This window comes from Rhinichthys klamathensis, unplaced genomic scaffold, assembly GCF_029890125.1.
Source record: "Rhinichthys klamathensis goyatoka isolate OS25496 unplaced genomic scaffold, OSU_Roscu_1.1 h1tg000296l_1, whole genome shotgun sequence".
NCBI lineage: Eukaryota > Metazoa > Chordata > Actinopteri > Cypriniformes > Leuciscidae > Rhinichthys > Rhinichthys klamathensis.
Window position 1 is genome coordinate 2061661 of NW_026606815.1, and position 20039 is coordinate 2081699.

At 37.3% G+C, this 20039-nt stretch overlaps 1 protein-coding gene across 5 annotated transcripts in view; it reads right to left on the bottom strand.

Annotated features, from left to right (window-relative positions):
- Positions 1–20039, bottom strand: part of rtkna (rhotekin a) — a 98378-nt gene that overhangs the window by 2582 nt on the left and 75757 nt on the right. For 3 of the 5 annotated variants that reach the window (XM_056269995.1, XM_056269996.1, XM_056269997.1), the window contains exons 2-11: positions 14220–14419; positions 10638–10699; positions 8841–8894; positions 8026–8143; positions 5662–5886; positions 5121–5215; positions 4311–4417; positions 4094–4222; positions 3006–3171; positions 1875–1979 (exon numbers count right to left, since the gene is read on the bottom strand). In XM_056269995.1, the coding sequence (XP_056125970.1) occupies positions 1875–1979; positions 3006–3171; positions 4094–4222; positions 4311–4417; positions 5121–5215; positions 5662–5886; positions 8026–8143; positions 8841–8894; positions 10638–10699; positions 14220–14419 (1261 nt within the window). Of the gene's footprint in view, positions 1–1241; positions 1333–1874; positions 1980–3005; positions 3172–4093; positions 4223–4310; positions 4418–5120; positions 5216–5661; positions 5887–8025; positions 8144–8840; positions 8895–10637; positions 10700–14219; positions 14420–20039 lie in introns of all 5 variants that reach the window. The other 2 variants (XM_056269999.1, XM_056269998.1) reach the window with 2 other exon arrangements.

Consider the following 20039-nt stretch of genomic DNA (forward strand, 5'->3'; position numbering starts at 1 on the left):
TAAAGATTTACGGTGGAACAAGCTCTGGAACAATTACTGGAGAGTGACGAGGAGATCGCATTGATTAGAAAATTCTAAGCATTCCTAAGAAAAACGCCTAGGACTATTTGTAAATAAAGTTAAATTTTTCATTGTTCTTTACACATTTTATTTAACAATTACACATGTCTGTCAAGCAAAGGGTTTGACAAATATATTTTTTGTTCAAAAACTGTTCACTATTATTGTGTGATGTGTGATTTTCAGAAATAAATGACAAAAATCTAATTTCCGTTTTTGAAATTCTCTAGTTTATAGTACATTTTTCACTCGTACTTCCTTTATAAACACATTGCATGCATGATTATGTTAGCTTAGGGTCTTCTGAATCCATAGATACCAAACACATAGTGTTCTATCTCCATTACATATGGTTTATAAGCCCAAATGTAAAAATAGAGAAAACGGACCAAAAAGGGCTTAGTCCCCAGAGGGTTAATTTACATACTAAGAGCAAGATGTTGAGGATGTTCTTGAACGACTAAGTGGACGGTTTTTTAACTTTTTACCACTGAGCTTCTTCTCACACCAAAATATTGTCAAACTGGAATCGTTCGCAATTACATGTTGGAATCTGATGTAATCTGAGCTTAAAATAAAATAATATCATATCATAAAAATAAAATAAAATAAAATACAATTATTTTGTTATATATTGTGCACAAAAAGTGAAAATACAATAAAATATAATAAAAAAAACATTAAAATGAACTGGTAAAAAGTAAAACCTTAAATACCTTAAGTTAAATTTTAATATTATATTTTTCACTTTTTAGAATAAAATAAATTATTGAAATAAAATGAATTAAATTAAAATAATATAAGTAATTTTCTTGAAAATAAATTATCTTGTTTTGTTTTTACTCATTTTATTTTAACATTTTATATTTTTAAGGCCCGAGAACCGATGGTGTGAGGAGGACCCTCTTGGAATTGCTCCATTTATTATTATAATATTTTTTACTTTTTAGAATAAAATATATTGTTGAAATAAAATAAGTGAAATTAAAATAAAATAATGAAAGTAATTTATGTATTATTCATTGAATGTATAAAAGGTTAGGACCGTAATTGAAATCTTGTTTCAAGAATTTGAAAGTTGTTGGTCACGGGGTGACAAAAAAATGTTGGGATGACGTGGGACAGTGGCATTTTATGTGGGTAGAAGGTGAGGTCAGGTAACCTCATCACAGTTACTTCACCTGTCATTGTAATAGGAGGAGAGCAGAGCTCGGATCTCAGCAGAGACAGCGTTATCCTGCAGCAAAAGCCCCTCACCGGATGCAGGGGCCACTGAGGAGGGGGAGGGGGAGGGGGAGGGCAGCAAAATGCACCAGGGTTGTGGGGAGGGCACGGGGAATGAGGGTTTATATAGTAACCAAATAATGGTACAGTGGTCGGGTAAATGTATGGGATGGATGTTTGGAATACAAATTTAAGGCATGAAACCAGGAATGTACATGAGTGTATGAAAAATCAATAGTGAGGAACAAAAGGAAAGAGGAGGGAAAAAACAGGCAGGAAACCATCAGCGAAGAGAAAGAGAGAGAGAAAAGACTGTCAATTTGTCAGAAACAGCAGATTTCTCATTTAGCAGTTAAAAGGAGATAAACTGATTACGAGAAAGATCTGACAGAGGACTAGGACATGCAGTTCAATCCACACATCATTGTTAGACACGTCTGTGTTATTCATGACAGGAAATCCTGCTTGTGCATTATTTCTGTCATCATCTGACTAGTGTTATGGCTCTTAAGTGCTGGTGGTCTTTATTTTGTGACAACGTAGGGCTTCAAATTCCTCCAGCCTCTGTAAATGTGTCTGAACGCACTCACCCATCTCATGGTACAGGGAGCCCTGCTTCGGCGTGACTATGGCAGGCTTGCGTGGTGAAGGCAGCTCGATCTTCATCAGGTCGTCACAGCACTGCCTCCACTGGCCTGTAGAGGGAGCAAGTGGCTTAGTCAAGCTTTTTTGGCAAGCACTTTAAGCCTGCAATCAGGCTAATAAACCATATTACTTTGCAGAAGAATTATTTATCGCAATTACAATTATTCAATTATTATTCATAAATGTATTACTATTATTACAAATAATTGAATGCTGTTAAATAATATGTATGTATTACCGTATATATTACTGAGCATTGTGTCTTTTAGCATATTGCTGCCCTCGCAGTTTCATAATAGCAAAAAGCTACTCAAATGCTGTCATAAACATGATTTTACCACAGTTAAAGGTGCAGTAAGCAATTTCTGAGAAACACTGTGGATATCTGAAATCAACCCAAACAAACATGCCCCTCTCTTCATTGCTCCATCACTAAAATGCACAAATACGCAATGCAAGAGCGAATTATCATAGCTTAAGGGAAGCAAAATAATGCTTTGCGAAAAATAAAGCATAGATGACGAACGAACGACAAGGAAGAACAAAAAAATAACATACAGTACACGAGTACAGTATATACAAGCAAGAGGTGGTTGTTAGTCGCCAGCAGTACACCAGCTCCAGAGAATGACTCAAAACTAACATTACAACAGCATATCTTGGTTCTGGGAAACATAGCAAAACCAATGTTACTCATGTATGGAGCAGAAACAACGCAACCCCGTTTTCAGGCCTTCCCACGAAGTTCTCTCCAGCTCTGGAAAGCTTTTCTAATATTATTGCAGGTCTTAAAGCTCTTGCCTGATCATAACCCTTTTTTTTCAGTGATTTTCTTCTGATATTTTCTCTTTTGTAATGTCTCTCAGCCATCTCTCTTTCTTCAAATCTCCCTCTTGCTCACTCTCTCTCTCACTCGCTCACTCTCAACAGCGTTTCTTTTAGAATTCGCTTACTGCACCCTTAATGAACTTTTGCACCGTAATGTTAATTTCTTGTGGCTTATGGTTTTTGTATAAACTTAGTCACTTAGTGCAAGATATGGTTTATTTTAGTAAGTTGACAGTTCATTTACTCACTCATATCATAGAACTGTTGCCAGAATGCTTCCATCCAGTGCTGTGTGTCCTCTCTGCTGTCCGCTGCTAGTGTGTGTGTCACCTCCTCTCCTCCATACTGGTTAGTGATACAGATATTCTGTGCCTTGCTGTGAGGGTCCTTCTCTGCAGCTCTTATTCTTGTCTCCTGAAATAGACACACGAAAACAACACATTATAAATTATATATATATATATATATATATATATATAAACTATCGTTCAGAAGTTTTTGGGTCAGCAAATTGTGCAAGAATTAAAAAGTATGCTAATTTGAAACAAAACCATAGGTAATGGTTCACCACTCACATATGTATATTTGACAATAATAATATCAACTTTATATAGTTTTTTTAATCACTTTTGAATGTGGTCTATTTATTCTAACAATATAAAATAATTTAAACTCAAATTTAATGTAATTTATTTATTTGTTTGGTATGTATCCATGTAATAAGCAGACTAATGTACAGTCTGATGTATTTTATTTTGCAATAATGACTGGTTGACTATATATTACAGCTTACATTACATTCCTTTAAAGCATATACGATATTTAAAGACATCCAAAGGATGTAAGATATTAATTTTTCACTTTCAAACTTTTCTTTTAAAACATTACAAACTATGCAGTTATGATTAAGTCAGATGTGATGCAGTAATACCTAAACTGTAAAAAAAAGCTCATGTTTTGGAGTATTTAGTAGTAATTTCAGTAGGTGGCAGCAGTGCACAAGTAAAGCGCCTGCCGTGCCCGGCAGTCACCTGAGACCTGAGGAATGTGCAGCCACACAGTGCAGCTCTCAGATGTTAAAACAAGCTCTCTAGGGGCACTGAAAGATACACTCCCAGTGCACGCCAAACAAAAAGTTTTTTCATGACTACTGACACAATGAAACATCTTGGAACAGAAACATCTTTCTAAAAAAGACAATCCATTTGAAAGAATTAATTTATGAAAAACACAATGGAGAATTATCTCATGCTATTTCCAAAAGCAGAAAAATGACCCTGATATCATGCATACATGAGCATGCTTAAAATTTCCAGAGTGACTGAATGTGGCTTACTTTGTTAATACCAATAGTTAAGACGGGCTCCACACTGGCCTCCATGTCCTCTTTTTGATGATAACAGAAGAGATTTGTTCCTTTTAAAACACCATAGACATTTGTCCAGCCTTGTGGCTCACCTCCAAGCTTAAAGAGAAAGAAAGGAGAACATTAGCCAAAGACAACTGTGAAGTGGGGAAAAATGATATTCTGTGTGCGTGTGTTTCCTACACACCTTTACCCTTAGACAGCCACTCATCATCTGCTGTGTCATACAGTGAGGTTGAGCGGCCAGACGACAACACACACTGCCATACAGAGGCAGCCAGTACGAACACTCCTCTACAGAGAGAGACAAAATCAGACAGTAATGATGACACTCCTACCGAGAGAATGATAAAAGAATGTGTGATCTAACAAAGTTAGAAACTGTATTTTAAAACCCAGTAAACAAGCAATTCAAATGACATCATGTTTCGCACCCTATAGTTTTAGTACATATTTTACAGCAAACTAAACTATCATCTGCGAGAGCGAGCAGCCCAGACTCAGGCTGTAAGAGGCTGCAGTAACTCCTCAGACATAAAGACGGCTATAAGCGACTCTTATTGGCCCTTCACACACCACGACTGGCCATCTAGAGAAGTTTATGAGCGTGACCCTAACACAATAAATCTGACAGACGTCGACAACACACACACACATACAAATGTGCTTTGCAGGCCTGTCTGTAATTGATTACCTGCAATGTGAAGAAAATGATCATGTCATAAACAAATGTGCTGTAAATAAAATCCCAGAAGCACTTAATGACCGAACTTAGACATTACAATCTCTTTATCAGACAAAGCATCTTATTTTGTCACTCTTATAGTCAAAATCATGTAAAATACCAAATTCTGACATTAAATTACATATTCTAATATCTAAAGTAAAAAAGAAAGATAAAATACTGTAATTTGTGTCTGATATATACAGTATATTTTGATGTTCCTAGTTAAAAACAGTTTTAAAAAGGCAGTGGTAGAAAGAGTTGGCAGCTCACCGTTTCCTGTGATGGTGAGGTCATGTGTGCGGAAGCTGTCCTGGACGTGAGAGAGATTGAGGGTCGTGTGAGCCAAAAGATGATATTTGGGCCCCCTGTAAACACATAAAACAGGGAATATGCAAACATATTTAAACTAGGACTATCTAATACAAATGTAATTGAATTAATTACATGATAGGCTGATGAAGTAATCAAATTAATTGTGAATAAATAACATGAATAAATTACATTTGAAAAGATATTAAAATAGAAATGTTATTTTAATTTTTTTAATAATATTTCACAGTATTACTGTTTTTACTGTATTTTTGATCAGATAAATGCAGCCTTGGAGAGCATAAGAGACATTCAAAAACATTTAAAAAATCTACCCGACCCCAAAATATTGAACAGTATAGTCTTATCATTAAGTCTATCACTGGTCTACATTTCACAGCAATACTTTTTGTGTTTTGGATCAGGCAGCAGCAGTGTGTGTGTGTGTGTGTGTGTGTGTGTGTGTGTGTGTGTGTGTGTGTGTGTGTTTCTACACACTTACGGTACAGAGGGCACAGGCAGCAGGATTGTCGCTCCTCCTCCATTACTGGTGGGACTGCAGGCTCCAGGCTCCAAGCCTGCCTTCATTTTCTTTCCCGTTGACCTGCCTAGAGACGAGCTCAGCTTGCTGGCCAGCTTCCTCGGTGTGCTGCCTGCTGAGTAGTCGTCCTCTGAACAACAGCTATACAGCTCCACACGCAGCTCGAACCCAGGCCCGGCCTCATTACTGCACATGGGAAACACAGCATTAATAAAGCACATGTACGTCATACTATTACACATATTTGATATCAATAGGGTGCAAATTTACATTTACATATACAGTAGTATACACTACCGTTAAAAAAGTTTGGGGTCAGTAGGAGTTTAAAATTTTTTGTTTTTATACTTTTATTTAGCAAGGGCGCATTAAATTGATCAAAAGAGACAGTAAAGCCATTTATAATGTTACAATACATTTCCATTAAATGCTGTTCTTTTGAACCTTCTATTCATCAAAAAAGCCTGGAGGAATATTATATCCCAAAAAATCTTAAGCAGCACAACTGTTTTCAACATTGATAATAATAAAAAATGTTTTTGATCAATTTCTTCAACCAGCATATTAGAATGATTTCTGAAGGATCAAGTGACACTGAAGACTGAGTAATGATGCTGAAAAATCAGCTTTGCCATAACAGCAATTAATGACATTTCAATATATATATATATATATATATATATATATATATATATATATATATATATATATATATATATATATATATATATATATAAAAAACTATTTACTAATAATATTTCCCAATTTTACTGTATTTTGGAACAAATAAATGCAGCCTTGGTGAGCATAACAGACTTCTTTCATAACAGACTTCTTACCGACCCCAAACTTTTGAACAGTGGCATGTGCTTAAAACTTCTGAATGAAATTATCTAGTAAAGTTTAACACATTCTGAGTAGTTTAAATCTGTGCTTTTTACTAAAGAGGCCTTTACTGTATCTGAGCAAACATTAACCAACAGGAACAGATGCTCCAAATGAGCCTCTAATGGATACAATTTTTTTTTCATATAAAAAATGCTTGGTCTTTCATTACTATTTACTAACATTTAAATATAATTAAATATACATTTGAATCATTTGATAAAGCGCACTCATACGTCTTTTACATTGTACTTATATTTTAAAATAACTGCATGTAATTATAGCTATAATTAATTTATGTAATTACATCTTTAATCACACTGTTATGCCTTCCCTTTCACCTTAAAGGGTTAGTTTACCCAACAATGAAGAAATTGTCATCAATTACTCACTCTCATGTCATTCCAAACCCATAAGACTTTTTCATCTTTGAAAAAAATTAATAAAGATATTTTAAATGAAACCTGAGAGCTTAGAAGAGAGCCTGAGAATTTAGCCTTTTATTCACACATAAATATTGATCAGAGAACATAAAAGACTTGTGAGAACAAACCTCTTGCTGAAGCTTAAACGTGCTGTGTAACATAAGAACGAACCTCACTGGTTCGGAAGCTCAAAAGTGCTGTGTAACACTAGACTGAACCTCATTGGTTCTTGCGGAAGCTCAAAAGTGCTGTGTAACACTAGACTGAACCTCATTGGTTCTTGCGGAAGCTCAAAAGTGCTGTGTAACACTAGACTGAACCTCATTGGTTCTTGCGGAAGCTCAAAAGTGCTGTGTAACACTAGACTGAACCTCATTGGTTCTCGCACGTCATCCGAACATGCTTGAGCTTCCGCTTACCACAACTGATGTGTGAGTTGATGAATGTTTATATGTGAATAAAAGCCTATATTTAATCTGGTCATCATAAAGTGATCGTGTCTCTTCAGTAAATTTGAACTAAACTGCTCAAATCATATGGATTAGTCCTTATGAAACCATCAAAGTGGTAATTGCGTATACTGTTAATGGAGGGAGAGAAAGCTCTCAGATTTCAATAAAATATCTTTATTTGTGTTCCCGAAGATGAACAAAAGTCCTACGGATTTGGAACGATATAAGTGTGGGTAAATGATGACAGAATTTTTGGGTGAACTAACCCTTTAACCCACATTTAAACCTACCCATACCGGTGAACCTGTCCCTAACCTTACCCATATCCCACCTCAATAGTAGTAAATGTGTTTTGCAATACAACAAGAACATAATAAGTAATTTGTATGTACGTTTTTATTTAAGTGCATAGTAGTTAAAGACACCTAATATAAAGTGTAACCAAATGTTTTATTTATCCACGTGTACAGACTATGAACATTAGGTTGCACAAAGATTAAACACCTTATGGGTTAAATAAATGTCCAGTTAAACAGTTAAAGCAACAAAACAAGCCCACTCACAAGACAATTGTGTTGTCAAAGCAAATGTCTGTCAGCGTCCGGTCCACCATCACCATGTCTGTGTCAAAGATCTCACCACCCAACTGCAGCAGACAGAACACAGCACACCGATGCAGCTCTGAAGAAAGAAACAAAGACATTTGCTGTACATGATTTCTACTTAGCAGTCCCACCTGTTGTAATGCCTTCCCTAATGTAGCTGCAGGTTTGGCCCAGTGCCTGTAAAATCCCCCAAAGCAACTCTGTTCATTCAGGAAACACTTACTCCTGCACCTGTGTGTGTGCTGTCCTGCTTTTTCCTGCTTAGGACAAAATTAGTATCTCTGTCATTTTTTTCCCCCTGTACAAATTATAGAACATGAATAATTGTGGCACAACCAGTCCTAAACGTTCTTGCCTTAATCATTTTGATGGCTTTTAAAATATATGTTCCTATTAACAGGATAAAGCACATATAAAAGCTTTCCCACGAGAGAACACCACATGCATGTGGGTTCCTGTGTCACATTTATCAACATAATGTCACCTCTGTCAGCTGCGCTAAGCACCTTAGGCAAAACTACATTAGTCACTGTTGTCTGGAAAATGTTTCCAATGCCAGTAATAATATTCTGTTTACCCAGAGGGCTTTGCTGGGCATGAATGCTTCATAAATAAATGTGTTTTTCGTTATCGTGGTAATGCATATACTGAATGCACAATGCACCACAGCAGTATTCCCTATTGTTAGTGTGTGTGATATTCAATGGGTTATTAAATAACATGCAGTGTTATTTAACCTGCATATCAAAGAGAAGAGGTAAAACAGATGTTACCTCCTTTATTCTTAAAATACTCTGTGTCTTTCCACATAAGAGGTATCCGGAGATCTGCAACACAGAGGAGACAGAGGTCAGAGAGAAACACACAAGGTTATAACACACACACACACACAGTGTCACTCACAGCTGCGAGCAACCATTGCTGGCTGTCACTCCATGTCAATCAACAGAAAAATACATTCGAAACACACATCTGGTATTTTATGCCATGCTGCCTTTATCGTACTGGCCCACCCACCACATCAAGACCACATTCATCGCTCAAGCCCACCTGGATGTGCCTCTCTATCAAGATCTGTGTAATCAAGCTTGTTAATAACAGCAGAACTTCTTTAAATTAATAGGAAGAGGCTGTTAGGGAACAATTAATAGGGTACTGACTGCAGATGATGGACAGCAGAAAACAAAAGAGAGGCTGCATGTAGGAATATTAGATTGTATGTGCGTGGGATAAACTAAATAACAGTCTGGATGCATTTGTGTGATGGAATAATGGCACATGAACAGGAATCCCACACAGATTCTGCAGCTGCAGAATTGAAGCAGATTTCTGCTGAAAAGGAATGCTCCTTATTGATAAAATTCTGCAAATGCCCCACCCTTTTTGTGTTTGTTTATTAAATATTTCATCTAATAATGCATTTGGCTACCAATAAAACCATTGCACATAAACTTTCTTCTAAATCAGCAGATTCTGTCAGTGACTACATATGAAAGTGGCTTACATAAGCGTGCATGTGACTGTGAAGTGAGGGTATAAGGTCCTCTATAACCCTCTACATAATGATGTAATAATTACAGCATTTACTGAGTATCACCCCTACAGGCCTCTCACTGTAGATCTCAAACACAAATTGCCATGGGTGCAGTCAAGGAGTTTGAACTGGGAGTTAATAGCACTGGGTGTTAAGAGGGGGGTTGGTTCCTCTAAAAGAACCAGACAGTGAGGAGGGGAGGACGACTCGTAAAAGAAGACCCACAGCAGACTGAGACACAGGCGCTGATATATAAAACAGCAGGGGTGTGATTTAGTGCTCAGACACCCGTATAAACAGACTGGTTTGCATGATTTACACACAATACACAAATAAAAAAAAAACAGAGAATGTTATATACACTACCATTCAGTTTGGGGTTGGTAAGTCTCTTATGCTCACCAAAGCACTAAAAATACACTAAAACATTCCTATTGTGAAATATTATTACAATTTTAAATACATGTTTTCTATTTTAATATGTTTTAAAATGTAATTTATTCCTGTGATGCAAAGCAAAATGTAAGCATCATCCCTCCAGTCTTCAGTGAATGAATCCGTGAATGAATGAATGAATGAATGAATGAATGAATGAATGAATGAAAGAAAGGCATTTATATAGCGCTTTTCATATGTACTACTGTACACCCAAAGCGCTTTACAATCATGTCATGGGAATCTCTCCTCAACCACCACCAGTGTCACATGATCCTTCAGAAATCATTCTAATATGATGATTTACTGCTTAAGAAACATTTATTTTTATTATTATTATCAATGTTAAAAACAGTTGTGTGGAACCTGTGATATTTGGATATTTTTGTGGAAACTGTGATATTTGTTTTTCAAAAAACATTTATTTGAAATACAAATCTTTTGTAAAATTATAAATATCTTTACTGTTTTGATTTATTGTGACACTTTTGAAGTGTACTTGCTGAATAAAATCTTACACTACCCCAAACTTTTAAACGGTAGTGTATATTTTTTTCATTATGTGATTTAAAACGGCCTGAATTCTTTTCTGCGAACATACCTGAAATGGCTACTTTGCCTTTACATGGGGATCGGTCATCCATTGGACCGGCATCAGAAGACCTGAACACAAACACTCAATAAGAAACAAACCACAATGTGTAAAGTGCTTCAAACCAGTTATAATTAAAGCTGAAGTGTGTGTCACCAAATGGAAGTGTGTGTCACCAAATGGAATTGTAAAAATACTGACCATTTCCTGAGCACTTCCCCTGTCTGCCATTGGTCAATTCATACTATTGATTGAGCCAATGTTGTGGTGTCATGTTGGTTGATATGCTCAAATAAATAAAGCAATGTACTGACATCCATACATAAGTTCAAGACAACAGGCGTATTGGCCAGCGCAACGAGTTCTTTAACCTACAAATGCTCTAATTACAGTTACATAAACTGGGATTCGAAAAAAAAAAACCTTTTGGAAAACATTGAAAACATTACACACTTCAGCTTTAAAACATTTTCTAAGCATAGCTTAATTTTTGTGTGTATGTGGTGTCTGGAGCCAACCATGTGACTAAAAGGACAACATTGTAGTAATTGCCTTAAATTGACATTTAACACTTTGACACTAGCTTTACAGTGACGATCCTGATAAAGAGGCTGAGATTACCCCTGTAAAATGGACAGCACTCACCACATTAAACTCTTTCTGACCTCAACACTATTTTCTGCAGTCATGTGCTTTGCGGCTGTCCGATTATTTCTACTTTGAGTCAATACATTCAGCTATTTTAGTAAGACATGTGATGTGAAAAGCATGTGATTTGTGTATGTTGAAGTACTTATGGTCAAAGTGTAGTTATCAGCTATGCATATTTGGATAAAACTTCATATTTACTGGTGCTGACAGTATAATTAAAAATGCTTAACCTCAAAAAGACTGATTTACATTTTATAAAACACCACAAATATCAAAGCCACCCAAACATTCCACATCTAATTTAGCTTAATCAAACTTTGTAAAAGGTGCAGGATTAGTGCTGCCGCGATTAGTCGACTCAGTCGACGTAATCGACCATGCAAATTAGTCGACGTGTCGTTTTACTATTGACCGCTATTTATTTTTGGTCTCCCGTCACAAACAGCTCACTGTAATTCACCTCCACACACCAGTCTGTGCGCCGTGCGCGCCCTGCTGGTTTATCTGCTATCATTTTCCTTCACGTTCCCGCCCGCCTTCACTGCTTTGATATGACAAATTGCGGAGGCAGGTGACAGAGCTTTCACAGTGGGCTCGTTTGCTGCGGGAGCGCGATTGTTTGATCCCGGCGCCCCCCGCAGCGTTGGTCTGGTTTCACACTCAATTCTATCGAACCCTGTTGAGTTTGCGTGCATCTTATGCCATCGCAAACGTGCACGGCGCATGATAGAAAACAGAACGCGGGTCAATATATTGTGTTTTTCAAACGGACTCTTTTGAGGAGACAGTGGATTTCCAAATGTGTTGCCCTGATTGCACGCGCAATGCGCGAATAGGCTACACTGCAGACTCAACTCTCGCGTATCCAAGGTAAATCATCATCACTATCATCCCTTACATGTGTTTTATTTAACTAAATGCGTCATAATCAGCTAAAACGCATGGGCAGGTTACTTAACTTCCTGAACAAGCGCTCCCGAGTCCGTGTTGCTTTCACATTCACGCGAACCGCGGCACGGGCCCGCCATGCACGCAGGTGTAAACGCGAGCTACATAACTGCGTGCCTGCCTGCTTTCAGCGCGACTCATAGTGGGCTAGTCCAGACTCTTTCAATTCAATTCCAATTTATTTGTATAGCGCTTTTCACAGAAAATGCATTGCATCTACTATACTATTCAGAGTGATGTTATCAGTTATGCTTTTCAGAAATGTACATAAATTAATCATTATTAGCTTACTGTACATTTTTTTAAGGCAGAACAAAGAGCTAATTTAAGTAATACATACATGTTTGTTATTAGAGGATTAGATTAGGACTCTGACTAATATGGTATAGCCTAATGGAAATGCAGATACTTAATGCTTAGATTGGTAATACATAATGTTTTTGAACAGGTGACATTTTATGTTTTGGCCCTTCAGTTGAGTTCAAAATAAAATGGACACAACGAAATAAACACTTAATTTTTTTTTTTAATTAGTCGTTTAGATTAGTCGACTAATCGAAAAATTAGTCGAAAGATTAGTCGTTAGAAAATTAGTCGTTAGTGGCAGCACTATGCAGGATGTGAAGTTTTTTGTTCAAAATTCAAAATTGCTCAAGCTACTACGCATATGGAAGTGGCATAGTTAGTCACAATGAGCGATAAAGGTGGACATGGAGCATGCTAAATCTCAAACCTCCAGGGAAACCTGGTTTAAAAAAAAAAAACACAGGACAGAGGAGCTTCTGCTTGCTTACATAGTGTACCTTTAAGTTGAACCAAACCGGTAGTGTTGTCAAAAAACTCGGTACTTCGGTACCAAGTCGGTACTAAAAAAAATTAACGGTTACGGTACCAGCTTTTCTAGGTACCGAGTACCGGGTTAATCCGGTTCTTGATGCGCTGTCCGAAAGGTGCAGAGTTGCGTCCTCTTCATAAAAACACTGAGACATGGCGACCGGCGGCGCTGCTAATGCGTTGGCTCTGAATCCACTTGTTGACAAGAAAGGAGGAGAGCCACATATGGAAATATGTTGAATTAGGCTAATGTCACGTTGCCATAAAGGGCCGTTCACACGTTCACATAGCACGTTTTTTGCGCGTGCAAATTTCAAATGTAGGCGCGCGGGAAGCGCGCTCATAATAGAAGCGACGTGCGAGCTTGTTTTTCCAGGCGCGTCACTGTTTATGGTTGCATAGCGGAGACACGGGAGAGCGAGCGCTTGTGGAGAGAAGGAGAAAGCGGTGCAAACTGCGCTCCCCGTGATGACGAGGAAGTATCAGCAAAGAATTAATTGATTACTAGCCCTTGCATTAGAAATCAGCTACAGGGTTATCAAGTTTTGAAGACAGGAAAGAGTGACATTTTTGGCAGTTTTGGATTAAATAAAAGTAGGCTACAGTTAAGTCAAATAAAACATGTTCTATCTCCTGTATAGTTTGGTAACACTACAATAAGATACCATTCATTAACATTACTTAATGTGTTAACATCAACACATTGAGTGAACAATATATTTTTACAACATTAATTAATGTTTGTGAATGTTATTTAATACAAACACTTGATTGTTCATGTTTGTTCACTTCATTCATTGTGCATTAAATAATGTTAACGATAAAACTTTTGATTTTAAAAATGTATTAGTATATTTTTAAATTAACCCCAAGGAGAATAATTGCTACAGTATATAACTATGGTTTATTGTTAGGTAATTTTATCTAATGTTATCTAACAAATATAATCTTATTGTAAAGGGTTTTTAATACTACAGTTTCCATCTTTGTAACTGTGATGTACACTTTAATATATGTAAATTCTATCTAAATTAAGCTTTTGGTACCGAAATTGGTACCGAGAACCGTGGATTTTCACTGGTATTGGTACCGAATACTGAAATTTTGGTACCGTGACAACACTGCCGAAAAGTACAATCATCATAAGTGAGCTCTGACCTGCGTGCAATCCGCTGCATGACCTGCGCCTCCTTCATGCGCTGCAGCTCTGACATGTAGGCCATGATGCGGGCGTTGCAGGTGAGGAGGCTCTTGGAGGCCTCCAGCGCTTGGTCCCTCTGAGAACATGCAGCCAGCAGCTTACACGCACCCTCACGCATACGGATCTCATAGTCGATCTTCTTCTGGATGTCACTGTCCTGGATAAAAACAGAGGCTCATGTCATGTTTACTGCTGCCTAGTTGTACAAATTACGATCTATAAAATGGTTCACCCAAATAGACGATAGCGGTTAATCTCATACAATAAACTGAGACATGTTGACCATACACACTACGAAAAGTAAACGTGCAATTGGTACTTTGTCAAGCAATTTCATGATCTGACCATTAGAAATGACTTTCATCAGTGTAACCTAATGTTCTCGGGGTTGTTCAGTAAGATTAAACAATGTTGACTTGAATAAAACTAGTTACCACATGAACATTTTTAGGTTGCCTGCCATGTTTCTGGGGCCTTGAGATGATTTATGAGGAGTCAAACAATTAAGACAGTCTTCGAAAGAAAAAAACACGCAAGGAAAACTCAACATAAACACAAACATGTCATTGTCTTTTTTTCCCTGCTTCACTTTACTGATAAATACTTAAAATCATATGTATATGTATATATATATACGACACGTACAAATATATGCACATGCATATATATATATGATCTCTATTTTAAGCCAAAATGTCCAAAGGCACAGCACAGAGGACACACTCCAGTCACATGACCTCTGTAATGGACTGTTCCAGCTCGCTGTGTGTCTCCATGCAGTGAAGTATGAAATTGAATATGGGGCGTTACCAAGCTGGAAGAGATGCTCTGGCCTCTTGACTTCAGTTTAGCCTCAAACAACCAGACACCAGGACACTGAATCATTTACACATGAACAGAGAGTGGCAAACTGTCTGGATGTGGTGCCATTTCTAGCACGTGATATTGAGCAGTGCATCTTTTGGGGAAGATGTGAGTGAACCGAGGCTGGATTATGCAGGGCAGGAATAAAAGAAAGAATAGGGATGAAGACGGAAAAAAAGGAGGTGCTTAAGAAGGAAAGGAGAAAGAAAGGAGAGATGGGTGTGACTGAGGATTTCAAGTGGGGGAATATAACCTACTGTCATTCAAATTAACTCTGCAATGGGATTTAGCATTAAATCTACTGTGAAATGAATGAGGCAGAGAAAGTGAGAACAAAGCATTAGAGAGATAAAACAAGTCCATTTTAACCTATATCGATCATATACCTTGAAAAGAAGACGAGTTTAATTTGACATGTGAAAATGAGGCTGTGAGGGACAGATGCATTTTTTATAGTGTTTGGTTGCTGATGATCAATGACTGGTGACACCATATTAAACTAACTGTACTTTCATCCATCAAGGCTTATTTTGTTTGTGTAAATCTAAAGACTCTGTCTATTCTAACAAAACAAGATAAGCAATGAAAATGCCTTGTTGGTCACTTTTCTATGAAGGTAATATGATGCCATAAAGAATCACATGCACAGGGTAAGATTTGTGAAAGTGTACATAAGATTGCACGGGTAAATAAAATTTGCATGTGCAAGAGAAGATTTGTAAAGGTGTAAATCGCCTTAAAATCGTTTAAACGTGCCAAAAGTGTAAGCACGGAAAAATGGAAGTCAGAAGAATACAGATCATATTTATTTTGCGGAAGCAAGAAGTTGCAGTTTCACAATACATGCATTACACTTACGAACAACAGTAAAATGCAGCAAATATTTTTTTCTTACACCTGAAAGGCGATTTACACCTTTACAAACCTTCCTAAATTTTATTTACGCGTGCAATCTTATGTACACTTTCACAAATCTTACCCTGCGCATGCGATTCTTTATGGCATCATATTATCTTCATACTTTTCTCTCTTTACATTTTTCTCAAGGTGACATAATCCAGACCTTCTTATGCTTTGCCCTTCTGCCTTATAGTGGGGCTCGTGTTGCCATGGCAACATGACCCTCGTTTGTGTGCAGATTTCAGAAGCTCATTAAGGTGTAACCAGGCATCAATTAACACAGCTCCTTCTTTTGGTTCCCCTTTCAAGTCAAAACCGGATTTGCTGTACAGTTTACTGCATTGGATCATACAGTAACAGCCAAAAGATGGGCTAGACGAGCGTCAAAAGCAAGAGCTCCTGTTTGTACACAGAGACAAGTACATAATACTGTAGAATAGAGCTGACCACCAACAGCATTCAAAACACTGTCAGGGTGAGAAAAAGCAGACCTGGAGAAAAAAGAGAGATGATCTATTGATATGATGGATAATTTTAAGAAAAATAAATCCATTACAACTTTGCATGTGATAGTGTGGCATCACACCAGTTTTGCTTTCAGATGTGAAAACAGCATTTTGCTGGACCTTGCCAAATCTCAACTGGTTAGGACAGTGTTTGAAAAAGATCCAATTTTGACTTATAGTTTAACAGTAGTAGTAGCAAAAACTCTAGTAATTATGGTATTTTGCCACAAAAATGGTAGGCGACATCATTTTATGTCAACCAAAACATTGTCATTAGCTATGTTTCCATCCACCTATTTGTATGCGCATTTTCATCATTCGCATAAAAAAAAAATGCTGGATGGAAACGCCAAAATGCACATAAATTCGATTGAGTCGAATACACTTTTTTTTCCGGTAAGAAAACATGCGCATAATCTACAATGGAAAAATATTTACCGAATCAATTCCCCGATGTGACTTTGCGATGGGACGGTATTACTGGAGCAACCAGCGGACAGTTCTCGTCTGAAATGCTGTTTTGGTCATTCTGATATGCCTGAGCAAAGTCTGTCGTCAAAGTGGTTCAGTGTAATTGCCTCCCAGAACTGAAATTATTAAATTATTTTATACAGTGGCTTCTCCTACTGCAGCAAATTCCATTTTTCTTAGTGATATTTGGCATCAGTTTATCAGGAAGTGATGATTTTGTTCTCTTCGGCTCACTGGATGGAAACGCTGCTTCATTCGAGTATGTTTTATGCGATATTCCAATTTTGCTCACAAGTTAAATTCGCAACTTTGGATGGAAACATAGCTATTGATAGTGGCTATGTAAATTTTGTAAATCGTCACCGCTATTGAACTGAACTGAATCAACATTGATTTGACTCAAACTGAACAACGGCATTATTGTCATTATATTTGATGAAGTTTGCATAAATAATTCTGTTACTTTCCTGTTTATTATTGTGAAGCTGCTATGAAACAATCTGAACTGTATAAAGCTCCATAAAAATAAAGGTGACTTGACTACCCAGCAGAAAAATCCAGCATAATCCAACATGAATTACATGTTGGTCCAGACTGGTTAGAGCTGGTATAGAGCTGGTGGACAAGCATCGTCATGCTGTTTTCAATCACTCCAGATTCCCATTCTGGATTTTTCATTAGGGTAGTTTTGATTAATGTATGAAGAAGAAAGGTAAAAACAAACAAATAAAAAAAAAAATGTGTAATTGCTTGTTTTATTTGCTCACTTTCATGCCATGGTTCAATCACACACAAGCAAGGAATCATTCAATTGCTCAAAAGATATGTCACTAAAGATATCTTTCTCAAATAAATGTTTTCTTAACTCTATTAATCAAAAAAAATCCTGAAAAAATGTTTCACAGTTTCAAAGGGTTGAGCAGAACAACAGTTTTCAATGGATTCTAATAAGAAATGTTTCTTCAGCAGCAAATCATCATTTTTAGAATGATTTCTGAAGGATTATGTAACACTGAAGACTGGAGTAATGATGCTTTGAATAAATTACATCTTACAATACATTCAAATACATAGACTGCTAAATATTATTGGTGAGCATAAGAGACTTTTTTTCAAAAAGATTACAACAATCGTTCCTACACAAACTTCTGAATGGTAGTGTAAGTACTTCAAATAAACACTTAAGTTAGCACTGCAGGAATAAGCGTGTAGTAAATATACAACCACATGCCACAAAGACCCTTCAAACACATTTTCAGGGTTGCCAAGTGCCGCCTAGCCTGTGACAGGTGCCAGGGCAGAGCAGCACGGCAGGCGGTGTTTGTGAGTGCCGGTCGTCAGTGTAAGTGTGAGCGATGGATGGTGGCGGGCTGGCAGCAGAAGATGTGAAAGAGCAAGGGAGCGAGGGAGGAGCGAAGAGAAGAGGAGGGAGGAGAGTACAGCGAGCACTCTGTTTCCCGGTAATGAAGCGTGAGTGTTGAAAATGAACCCAGATGGGAATAATTGAGGGAGATGGAATCTTCAAAAAGATAGAGGACACAAGAAAGAGTACGAAAAAACTAATGAGTCTGTAATTACAGTGACAAACGCCTTGCATGTTAATATCTGCCACGCTTCAGAGACCCCCGGAAACCCTACAGCTACAGGACCGCCAGGAAAATTATCGGTTTATTGCTCTGAGAAGTGCAAACTACTTGGACTTTGTAATTGCTAATAATTTCACAATGGAGCTGGTCTTGTTCTCAAAGCACTCAAAACCGCCGGCAGACACGAGACATGTATAATGTGTGGCGATACGACCGCAGGAGGGATATCGGAAGTACTTTTTTTTTTCAGTGGCAGGGGACGTGAGTCATGGGAAATGACTATGGTCTTTAGAGGATAGGCTATAAATTTGAAGTCTTTCCCCCTGAAAATACCTTAAATAATGAATGTGAACTAATGGCTTTATAATGTCAAATGAAAGAATGTAAACAGAGGAACCAGCCACATGGAGCCAGATAATGAGATGCACATCTAAAGCACATTAATACGCCATTCCATGTTTGCAGCTTGATTCACTCCAGCCCAAATGTTTATAAAGACATTTTCACACTTGAAAAACTCATTTAAAGTTTTTTTTTTTCTCTTCTAAATATCTTCTTTTGTGATCCACAGAAGTGAGTCATACAGGTTTGTAACAATTTTTTTTTTTTTGGTTGGGGGTTTTAGCATTTTAGGTTAGCATTTCACATAGTAGCTACATTTACATGCCCCAAATAATCCAGCTTGACTGATATTTCAATCGGATTAAAAGGGGTGGTGTAGACCCTATTTTCTCAATCGGATTCAAAACTACCTTGCGCACATGCGCAGTGCTATCACATTTTATGTCTTACAAGCATGTGTATGTTAGTTTACATCTTGCAAATTTGTCTTATGAACTGAATATTTACTAACTATTTGATAAAAAAAAAAAAAAAATCTTCTGATAAATACGTCATTAAGGCAAAAAATCCCGGTAGCTCCGGTGACAGTATCTCAGTGCTTTTCTCCAGTTCTTGGCACTGTGCATGCTCTGAAGTTGAGTTCGGAATAGAAGTAATGCACATTTAAACGAATATGTGAATTGAATTGGAACGTTTAGTTCATATAAACAGATCTTTCAGAATCTAACACTGGATTGGATTCATTGATGAGAATTAGTGCATGTAAACATACCTAATGTTCATCCAATTAGCTCTAGGCGTTACAGTGCCTCGTACCCCAGGGTTAAAAACGGTGCTAACCCTCTTTTAACATTACAAGTGTGAAATGTTGCTTAAGCCCTAATCTGCACGTTAGGACAATGTTAAGAATAGCGTGAAAAGCCCATTAGTGTTATGAAGAGCAGACACACGTGGCAATTACCAAATTGCTTTTAAAAGGAATTTTGCTAACATTTTGTCATTAGTCATTGTGAATCCAGCCTACCAAATAACAATGTTAAGTTAATAGGGCCTCTGGGGTTATAGTTGCATGAAATGACGTCCTGCAGGACATTTCTCTCTGGGATAA